The sequence below is a fragment of the Lupinus angustifolius genome, chromosome LG15, assembly GCF_001865875.1.
Source record: "Lupinus angustifolius cultivar Tanjil chromosome LG15, LupAngTanjil_v1.0, whole genome shotgun sequence".
Taxonomy (NCBI): Eukaryota; Viridiplantae; Streptophyta; class Magnoliopsida; order Fabales; family Fabaceae; genus Lupinus; species Lupinus angustifolius.
Genome location: NC_032023.1, coordinates 20,136,286 through 20,148,594, shown reverse-complemented (window position 1 = coordinate 20,148,594; position 12,309 = coordinate 20,136,286). Strand labels below are relative to the sequence as shown.

General features: G+C 31.7%; 1 protein-coding gene across 1 annotated transcript; it reads right to left on the bottom strand.

The window, feature by feature from the left end:
* Positions 1,848-5,314, bottom strand: LOC109327837 (coenzyme Q-binding protein COQ10 homolog B, mitochondrial-like). Its single transcript, XM_019561009.1, has 4 exons — positions 4,897-5,314; positions 3,970-4,165; positions 2,541-2,672; positions 1,848-2,146 (listed from the first exon to the last, which is right to left on the bottom strand). Exons 1-4 carry the CDS (start codon positions 5,196-5,198, stop codon positions 2,027-2,029), a joined length of 750 nt encoding a protein of 249 aa, XP_019416554.1. The 5' UTR covers positions 5,199-5,314; the 3' UTR covers positions 1,848-2,026.

Here is a 12,309-nt window from a genome sequence, read left to right as displayed (position 1 = left end):
TGTTTAATAACCTTATTAGTGTAATATATATGAAACATTCAATTTTAATTCCTTTTTTGTATTTCTAAGAATTTAAATACTTGTATTTGCGGGCAGAATTTAGCATTACTAAAATGTATTTTTGCATATAATGATGAAGTTAAGGTTTCAAAGTCTGATGTTGTAATAATTTTAAAGAAGGGTTACATAACTACAATCCCAATCTTAGAGTTAGTCTTATAGTTACTGCCCTGATATATCTGCCGTCTCCAAACTTTTCCCATAATCTATTTCTAACCAATTACAGTGAAGCAAAAATTGATAAAGTCATAAATATTTAATTTTTTTAACTGACATATTATAATATGATTGGTTTGGGACAACAAATCTTTCTTCATAAACATAAGGGACATCATAATTGTCTGCAGAATTGAGTTACACCTTTTTTTTATAAGGAGCAATATGCAAACTAAATACACGTATAAGATCAGTGTCTCTAACCATAAGAGTGTTGTCTTCAGGAGACTCAATATATATCTATAACCTAGAAAGAAGAAGAAAAAAATAGCGTTTGTAACAACTAAAAATCAAAGAAAATGAATGAAAGAAACTGAATTTGAAGCTGCTAATGTCCACGGCCTTTTTTGCTGGGTCCAGAAGCTAGTCTAAATGCCAAGCTACGTTTTGAAGGACGTGTGCTTGAGTTGTTAGAAGAAACACCAAATGACACCATTCTAAGAGAAGATTCCTTTTCATTAGTATTTTTTTGCGAGTTGGTTTTCGAAGGAGAATCGAGATAATCATAAAACTCGGAAACCTTAAAGTCTTGTGCCTTTAATATCTCCGGTGGAAGAACACGGGTATGCACTAAACACAGCTGCGTTGACATCACAAGCATTACAATAACCACGACACAAAGGCCCTTCTTCATAGCCATCTTTGTTTCCCAAACCCTCATCCTCTCTGTGCTTTTGACTAAAGTAATAATCCTTTTGTTAATGGCCTCTCTCTCTCTCTCTCTCTTAGTATATATTTGTATTTCAAGTTATTTTGAGCTAAGGGAGGAGCCACTACTTGGTTTATGTACAGAAATTTCCTGCTGAGAATGTGGTGAAGGGTTTTCCAAAGTGGGCCCTTAAAAGCTGCATGCTGATTTGACTTTAAACATCGTATATTAATTTATCATCATCTTAGTTAATTGAGAAACTATAAAATAACATACAAAATATAATATATAATAATATTTTTATCCTCTTATTTATTGTGAAATTGCATTTAAGGAAAAAAACACTAAACTCTGGAGAAGATTATTGTTCATGTTCACTTAAACTACTTAACTTTCTCAAACTTTCATAAATAATAGTGATGTTCAATATTCTCCACACTTTCAAATGTCCTACCAATGTCACACTTGGTATCCACCATATTTAAAGTTGGTAAAATTTTATTTGAATTTATATATGACGATATAATTGTTTTTCACCGTTAACAAATTATATATTATTTATAGGTTAACCATCATTAACTCTCAAACAAAATTAATATAAATTAATTTTGGATGATGTACTAACAATAGAAAAATCTTCACACTATCAGCATATAGATTTTAAACTCTAGATCACTAGTTTAGAAATCATGAATAGACATGTTTCTTTTTTTACTCATCTATACAATCATGGACAGCGATCGTCGGTCTCAAATGATATCCAATTTTTCTATCCCAAGTCAATCAAAGTGCTAGGGCGGTCATCTTGTGATGATTTCTAAGCTTTCAAATCATGTTTTTGGAGGGCTGCCATCTTTTGGAGTAACATTATTCTTTTTGAAATAATAACAAACAAAAAATGAGGTTAATTTCATTTCACTTTCAAGGTTGTACACGTTATACTAGGATTCATCTACATAAAGTACAAAGATCAATGACTATTAGAAAGATAAACGACCAATCATTCAGCATTGAGCGGCAAACAATAAAAAACCTCCCCAATATTGCTGAAACTGTAAGCTGAGTTATGATCAAGACACACTAATATAGAGAACAACTACTTCATTTCTCCATATATGAATTTTCAAGGACTCGCACTTCCGGTCCATGTATCGACCTGCAACGCTCAGTAAATGAACCAACCATCTTCGAGGCTACCTCCTTGAAGAACACAGATGCAATCTGACAAAGAAGAGGACACTTGATTAGTCATTAACAGACAAACACGAAATATAATCACGACCTTTATAGTCGCAACTCTTAATAGTGTTGATGGGATGAAGCATGGGCTGTGCATGAATATTGAACACAAATGCTGTTGTATAGGAGGGAATGCCATGCCAAGATACTGGTATTGATAATGCTACTAGGCAGTATTTGATCAGAAAAAGTACATGTTCCTAATCCTTAAAATACACATGTATCCACTGATTAAGGCTTTACCAAATAGGGAATGAAGGACATTGCAAAGTACAGTGCTAGAAAATAAAAGTGAGAGTATAGTACTGATTCCCTAAATAAGCATAAAGACACCAAAAAAGGAAGTTGAGAATAGATACATAATACAGGACAATACCTGTCTGTAAAGTGGGGACTGAAACTTGAAATCCACCAAGAAATAAAGATTGCAAGTTCCTGGAACTGGGCCAGGACTGAATTCCCATATGTTTATCAAACGGTCAAACAGGTTACTCTGTGACACAGTTGTCTGGTAACACAAGAAATATATACTATAAATACAACACATTATCAAACAGTAGAAATGAAGAGCAAAATGCAATTATCCAAAAGATAAAAAGCAACACAAATAATGGAAGAGCCATTTCATAATCAACTAGTTTGAACACACATAACATAAATAAAGATATTAACATCAGAAAAATCACAAGGAATATAAGTGCTAAACCCAGTTGCAAATGCCAATGCTCATGTAAGCACATATGTCATGGACTCATGGTGATATAACATCAGAACAATCGCAGGGGATATAAGTGCTAAATCGAGTTGTGCAAATCTTTATCTCATATTCCAATGCTTATGTCAGCACATACATCATGGTGGCTTGATTATAGCAATTCTTATTCCAAATGGGGTTTAACACTTCACAAATAATTTATTGCATGCCACACATGGATTGACCACATGATGCTCAAGCAACATGCATGCACAAGAATAAGACACAAATGATACTGCTGCACCTTATTCAAGGTTACACAGGAAAGATACTGCAAGAAATTAGCAAGAAAAAAATGGTTGGGCTTGACTTGACTCAACTCATAATAAATGACCCAATCTTGAGATAAGTGAGCAACTGATTAATGAATGAGCCAAGGTCAAGAATTTTATTACTTGGTTTGGGTTGGATCGCGAATACATTGTGTGAAAATAAAGCAAGAACAACATATTGTTTATATGATGGCATTATACAAAGTTTGTATACATGCATATGTGAACCGTGTTCATAATTGGCTCGTGAATTCGTGATAGTTTAGTTTTGAGTTTGTTCATATAGACTAGGTATAGAAACCAAACTGATGACAAAGGTCAAGCTCAAATTTAGGCTTATTTAATAAACAAGCTTAGTCTGTGGTGCCTCTTATATTAAAAGAGCCTAACTGAGTTGGCAAGTGGTCCACTTGGCTAGACCCATCTCTAGAAAAATGTAAAGAACATTGCTAATACCAGAATCCAGCTTTTATTTATACTAGAGTCTGACTAAATATGCATTAAAGTTTAAGTTAAAAACAACGAGTAAAATATTGTCTGAAGTTAGTATACGATACCATAATACAGCAGTGAATAATGATGAATAAATGTTTTACTGAATGCCAAAGCTACTATTTTTCTGAATAAAATGGAAGTAAAATCGAAGGTATCAAAAAACCTTGGCTTGAATATACAGATCTTGTCAATTTTGGGAAGGAATAAAAAGAGAACACTGATAACTATGATCCTCTTGAATGCAAGATAAAGGTAACTAGCATAGACAAGTGGAGATTGAATACCTTTATACACTTTGGTCTCTCCAATTCAACATGAGAGACATAGCTTTCAACAAGAAACTTAAATCCGATCTCCAACTCAGCGTCAAACGATCCATCTGGATAGTGTTTAAGTATCTCTGACCTTTGACACCATGGGACAAAACCATTATAGAAGTCAACAGCTGCAACAACATCAAATAATTGCTCCGGAGAGTACCTAATAATTAGTAAGTGTATCAGCATACAAAAATGAAAATGTGTAAATACATTTATTGACAGCAATGCCTACAAGCCCCAGGATCAAATGATGATTCTTATGCCTATGTTCATCCAAAGTATTTCATATGTTCAAATTCATTGTGTTGCTTATATGGAATTGAAATATAGGAGCTTTACCAGTTAAAACTGATACAAACCCAGACAACAGAAAATAATAACTATTTCCATAAAGAGAGGAATAAAACACGCAAGAAGGCTAGGCTAACAAAAGTTATGATGGAAGAGATTCAACAATAGACAGCACTACCTATTGAAACTGTAGAGTTTCATTAAGAAAAAATAGGTGATGGAACACATTACCTGGCATTTGGAAGAGTATAGCTTATCTGGGCCTATAAGAATAACTTATGAAATTAAGTTGATGGTAATAGCTTACACCTTTTTTTCGGCTTATTTCAACAAGTCTATCGGGATAAGCTAGTGAAACAAGTCTACCGGGCGCTTGATAGGGATAACCACTCCGAAAGGATTAGTCTTTACGCATAAGTCGAGGGGATATCCTTGTTTATATCAAAAAAACTAGTCTACGGAGATAATGGGTTATTCTAACGAAGTAATTATTATGCGTAAAAAAAACTTAAATTGGGGAAACCTTCATAAATCATAAGTGAAGCAATGCGAATAGAAAGAAATAAGCACACAATGGGAATCATAGAAAAAAGGTATTACCCCAAAACGCGTTTCTCCTCATAATTTCTAGTGAGAACACCTTCTTCACCATCTCCATATCCAAGGAACTTCCTCGTTTGAACATAATTATAATTGTAATTATTAATATTACATAATCCTCTCATAAAGGGTGAAGAACCAAAGGGCTGAATCTGAATCTGAATCTGAATCTGATGAGTGTCTCTTTTGGAAATAGTGGTAAGGCATTGGCACCCACTGTTTTTGTTATGCCTAATCAATTGGCTCACACAACTTTTCCCTCTTGATAAAGACCATAGTGCTCTGGACAAAAATGGCGCCATTTTCTCAACTCTGAAAATTTCAGAAAACGGAGTTTAGCGAGAAGCAATGCTCAACGGAGTAATCTGATCGAATGAGAATCGGGGTTTTGGAATTTGGGATTGGAAATCAAAGGAATGTGGAAGTGAAACTTTTTTTTCTTACCAAAAGTTTTTATTTTTACATGTAAAAATAGATAAGACAAGAATATGCATTCAAGCCCAGTGTTGTAGAAGAAATTTCTGAGTTGGCTAAACAGCCCAACAACTATTGGGTTAAAGTGTACCCCTCTTGCGGACGAAAAAATATTCCCCGCGAGAGAGTTAGCCTCATGTGCATGTGTTACGGGCTCGGAACATGATTGACTCTAGTGCGACTGCGAGTGCAAGGATACATGTGGGAAACCAAATAAAAAAAGTGTATCCTCTTTTGCTTTACTGGCAACATATCATGATTCAATTCAAGAAAAGTAAAGCATGTTGAATAATTGAGACAATATTTTTAGACATGATTTCACTATCCATAACACCACTGCAGCATGCTCCTATTTACAACCCGATGCAGTAGTTCTATTCTATCTTTCCATTTCCATTCTACTTCTCAACCATTCATATTATATACTTGGGAGTTAAGGAAAATCTAAGTTCTTTTTTCTTTTGGAATGTTAGATAAGTGAACACATCAGACATTATAAGATTATGAATGAATCCATTATGGCAGTCCTTTTTCTTTGATCAAAATGTCAAATGGAGGTTTAATTGCCTAGCATTTCATCAGATAGGGAAGAGGGAACAAAAAAAAATGCAACTTTCTAGTTACTACTAGTTAGTCTATGTTGCCTCCATAGTTCGCAACAATTCAGAATGACATGAGATAATCTTTACTAGCTAAGTCACGACCAAATCGATCTCTTTAAGACGTTTCGTAGTACGACTAAAATTGTGCAAGCAGACTATCAAATACGCCGTCCCCAGGATAAAACAGCTCAGTTCATTCTTTATTATAAGATATTTTACTGCATGTAAGAATCACTCTCGAATACACCTAATATGACTACTCTCTATTCCCAAAACCACTTTTTTAGACAGGGAAGGCTTACTGATTTTATTTGCAGAAAGCTTTTTCCAATATGACTATCTCTTTTTGTTGAGTCCAATAGTTATAACTTTTGGTGTTGTAGTTCATTGTTTCAAGTGTTTTCTTGGTGTACATACAGCATTTTAATTGTCATCAATCCAATAAAGCATTAGCAGTCTGGGTTTGATTCTTGAGTCTTATCAGATCCACTCATCCCTTGTTATTTTTTAGGCTAAAGAAAGGGAAGTGATTTCCATTCTGCTGTTGACAATGTAATTTAAAAATTTGAGAATGTAGATTGTGTATATAGATCTCAATAATATTGTGCCTTTCACTTCAATTAATTTTCAATTTGAGGGAAAAGTTCAGTTCTCAAGTTTGCTCTATTTACATACCCATTACCATTTCACATAGCTTCAGTCATTAAATGAATATACATTTTTTTCTATAAATAAGATACATATTAATTCACTAATTACTCATAATTGAAAAATTGCTTGCAAAGAGAACGAAATATTAACGTTTCAAGTGAATTAAACATAAGTATTATAAATGAATGAACATTACATAATATACCCACTATATATAAAGAGCTACGTGATACATATATCATAACCAATTTATTGATACATAGAGTGAGATTAATGCATGTGGCGCGCACTTTTAGCAAGGTGTATTATATTATGGGTTGGACACGTGTACGTGTCCTCCCATTTTGTTGGCCCCGACAAACTGACATATTCATATTTCATAATAATAGTACTGTTTTATAAAGATTTGATTCCCTCATAGGAAGTGGTATTGGAAACATTACTATATTTGACACCTTTTGTCTTTCCATTCTGCATCGGACACCTGTTATAGTAGTTCATCTAGTTCTTATCATTTCTTCTCCATTGGTCCAAATAGTGTTGAGCTGTACTCCCAATTTTATGGACCTTTCTAGAAGTATATTCTATTGAAATAAGTGAACACATCAAACATGATGAAGAAATATATTCTATTGTTTCGGTCGTGATATCTTGAAAGAGATTAATTTCTTATCTAAATTGTAAAAGGATAAATTGGTGGTACTAGAAAAATATTCTGCTTCCCTCTCCGAAACAACAAATTTGATTTAATATTGAGGTGATATGAGATCAACTAGTCTCTTTCTCTAATGAAGATATACGAGATGCCAGTTATATTATATGTGGAATAAGACAACTATTTTCTCAACCCAAAAAGTTTTACATAAAATATTTCTCATAAGATATGCTAAATTATTATGTTTCGATGTTAGGTTATTTTTATAATATAAAAATATTGTTTAAAGAATACAAATCGAGTAATCAGTGTTGGAAATCCAAATCTAACGAAATGTTGAACGTGCCCACCTTCTAATATAAAATTTAATGTTTCACATTTATTTATAAAAAATGAAATCAATTTATTTAAAAACAAGTAATAATATCCAAACTAATCAACTCATATTATATATTTTCGCCAAAAAAATGTCAAGTTAGGGAATTCTTTCAAATCCTCTTTTCATCAAATTTTGCCACACGTTATTTTAATTTCTTTAAGGATTTTTATATATATTTTATTTCTATTTTTTTAAAATTTATAATGCATTGTGTATAGTTTTCCTTTGAAATATTATGTCATTCCATGATATAACAAGATATTTATGAGTTCATTATTATTAAGATCATGTGTCCAATTATTTACCATCTGCATGGGCATACTAATAATATTTACTATAATATTATTACTCTGCATGTCCAATGAATTCTACACCTCATTTACTATAATATTTATCACTATTAACTCTTCAAAAAAAAAAGGTAATACTAATATTTTGTAAATAATACAGTGATTATAATATAAATCTTTATTAGATAATATAATGTTGTTGATATTATTATTGGCCTCCACGCGTAAATAAGAAAGGTGCTTATCTTTAAGTAAAGTTGGATTCAATACGTAATTCGATATAGCAACCCCCACCAATGACAATATATCACCATCCAATACCTAAATTTGAGATTACGATGCATCTTATTTTTTAGAAGATAAACATTACTACCAACATTTTTCATCTGTGTCAGCTTGTATGAAAAGCATCTCTATCGGGTATGATAAATGTCTCTCCAAAATTAGCTTATAAATGTGGGAATGTAGCTCAAACCTTTGAAATTAGCATAATGTCAAGAGCTTGTAAAATAAGCTCTTTCAAGGACTTGGAATAGGCTGGTTTTGTTGTCCTAAAACATATTGTAAAGTTTGTCCAAACCAATAACAATATGTCATATCAGTTAAAAAATTAAATATTTATAATTTTCTTTATTTTTGTTTTATTGTGATTGGTTTGGGACAGACTTGAGGACAACAAATTCTCATCCGAAGGCTGCAGAACACGTTAAGGATTTGGAAAACCAACAATGTAAACCTTATCTTTTGAAAGGTTAAACTAAATGTTTTGAACATTAAATACTAGATTATATTTGGACTATTCATAATTCTAAAAGATAAGGATAGAAAATAACATATTCCATTATTTTGTGAATAAATCTCTTGGATAAACTATTATTGTCGAATTAACATATTTTTCCATAGCAAGGGATAAATCTCTTACAATCTATAAAAGATAAAAGTATATTATCCAAAAGGAATTTACTTGAGTCACAGGGAAGTATTATGACATCATTTTTGTTCTAGTAAATAACCTTATAAAATGACTTTAGTCCAATTAATTAGTTACACAATTACTTCTGCGGCAATTCATAATCCTACTTACATTATGTAGGATCAACATGTGAGAAAGTACTTTCTCTGACAAACACAAATTGTATTTTCAAACAATCGACATTAAAGAGAAAAAACTATCACGTGCAGTAAGGGAGATAAATTGACATTTGTAACAAGAAGAAGATGTAGCAGGTGGCCTTACCCTTTATGAATTGTTAATATTGAAATGGGTTGAGTGGATGGAGCATATTATATTATATTAGTAATGGAGCATTGTGGCTGACCATGCCTTTAAAAGAAACGTGTACGGTTCTCATTCTCACACAAACCATAATTTCATTGGCTGCTGTGACGTCATACTCGAAAGACTTACGTAGAGATATATATGTAGACATAACTAATAAAACTTTGTCAACACATTAAGAATTTAAGTTCAATTAAAATTTAATTATAAATAATAATATTGAAAAATATAATTACATTTATCTCTAAATACGACGTGTTAAATATGTATCGATATAAGTTTTTTTCTATCTCCATACCTTTTTCAGTTTTTCAGTCCTGCTTTGCTACACGTCTCCAAGTCGGCACTGCCATACTTTCTTTCCATGATTCTGTGTCTTTCTCCTAATTAAATATTATATCATTTATCAATGACATTTATTTAAGGGTGTAAAGTCTTAGTATATACACAAGCATTCCAAAACAATTAACTATTTACCTGTAAGATGATAAGATATGATTTATAGAAAAATAATAATATTATATCCTTTATGGGACTAGAGCGGAATAATAAGATTAGAGTTTTTAGTCTCAGGGATGTGTATTCTTTTGCGTTTTTACTTCTTATTTTTTTATAAAAAAGAAAGTAAAATCTGATATAGAAGCGTGTTTGACTATACTTCATTTTCATTTTTTTTTACCTTGTGCAATATGGGTAAGTTACACTTATTTAATTGTGTAATATGTCATATTCACAAGGCCGGCCTATGAAAATGTACACAAATGCACAACACAAAATCTATGATTAATGGAATCCAAATATTTTTTTATGTCAAAACTAATTTAATCTCTATATGATAAATGTACTATTGTTTTTGTTCTTCTAAAAATTGTTGTGTTGTTCTTTATTATTACTCTATGCATAAAGTTACTTAATTTATTGGTTGCAATAATCCTTATTTTATACTATCATATATTTAATATTTAATTGAATTAAGGGTTTGACTTGAAGTGAGAAAAATATAGCAATTCATTAAAAAGACAATCACATAAAAATATATTGAGTTCAAGTCATCATTATATAATAATAATCAAGTCCAAAAAATATCATATATAAAAATATTATACAATTAAATTATTTGATATACAATAATTATTTATTTTTATTTTCTCAACCCAATTTATTTTAAGTTTTCAATTCATTCCAACTTTTGATTAAATAATAAAACTGTCTACAAATTCTTCCACGTGTTGCTTTCAAATTAAGTAAAATTGATTTGTGTTAATTTATAAATAATGTATGTCATTTTTTTTATAGTTATGGAATTTTAGGTTGCTTTATTACGATGATGTGAGACTTTTTCTTGGCAAAAGTACTAGATTGATACTCAATATTTTTTTTAATGTGGTCCTATTTTTTTTCTATGGTATATCGACAAATTAATTGCGACGTCTCTCTCAAATTTTAATTAAATATTATAATTTTGAAATATAATAATAATAATAATAGAAATAAAAGTTGTAATATAATTTGTTTCCTAAACTACACTATCACACGTTTGATATATGTTTCAAAATATTTATGGAAGTGATATAGTTTTTAGGAACTTATAGATTAGATCCACGAGTTTGGGGAAGTCATGGATCAGAAATGCGACTTCCCTATAATCTCGTGCATATAAAGCACAAGACTCTTACACATTCTCTCTCCTCCATGAAAGTAGTGTTTCCTATCCACGAGTTTCACTTTTTTAGAAGTCGTGTACCATAAACACAATTTTCATTCTATATTAATAACAAAAATACTCTTTAGCTTAATGGTTGTTGATTTACATAACCCCTAGGTTACTATGTAAACCAAGAAGCATTAGGGTAGAGAATAATTTTGTTATTAATGTACAATAGAAGTCGTGTTTAAAGTACACGACTTCTAAAAAAAATGGAACTCGTTGAGACAAACACGACTTCTATGAAGAAAAAAAATGTATTAGAAAAGTCGTATTCCTAGTCCACGACTTTCCCACAAACTATATCAAACACACACTATTCACACAAACTTTCAGATATAATGTCAAAGCTGAAGCTTCTCTCCTCTCATAAGTGGACAGTAATGATATATATTGAAAAAAGGGAAAGCAAAAAAGTAGACATTGGACACTTGGCGCATTCAGCCACACCCTTTTCTAACAGAACAACAACAAGAAGAAATAGGAATACCATACATCCTCCCATTTAAACATCTTTTACCATAAAAACAAACTCCACAGGTTAAATCTCTTCCCTTTCAGATTCCGCATACAAAAATGAAAATGTGTAAATACATTTATTGACAGCAATGCCTACAAGCCCCAGGATCAAATGATGATTCTTATGCCTATGTTCATCCAAAGTATTTCATATGTTCAAATTCATTGTGTTGCTTATATGGAATTGAAATATAGGAGCTTTACCAGTTAAAACTGATACAAACCCAGACAACAGAAAATAATAACTATTTCCATAAAGAGAGGAATAAAACACGCAAGAAGGCTAGGCTAACAAAAGTTATGATGGAAGAGATTCAACAATAGACAGCACTACCTATTGAAACTGTAGAGTTTCATTAAGAAAAAATAGGTGATGGAACACATTACCTGGCATTTGGAAGAGTATAGCTTATCTGGGCCTATAAGAATAACTTATGAAATTAAGTTGATGGTAATAGCTTACACCTTTTTTTCGGCTTATTTCAACAAGTCTATCGGGATAAGCTAGTGAAACAAGTCTACCGGGCGCTTGATAGGGATAACCACTCCGAAAGGATTAGTCTTTACGCATAAGTCGAGGGGATATCCTTGTTTATATCAAAAAAACTAGTCTACGGAGATAATGGGTTATTCTAACGAAGTAATTATTATGCGTAAAAAAAACTTAAATTGGGGAAACCTTCATAAATCATAAGTGAAGCAATGCGAATAGAAAGAAATAAGCACACAATGGGAATCATAGAAAAAAGGTATTACCCCAAAACGCGTTTCTCCTCATAATTTCTAGTGAGAACACCTTCTTCACCATCTCCATATCCAAGGAACTTCCTCGTTTGAACATAATTATAATTGTAATTAT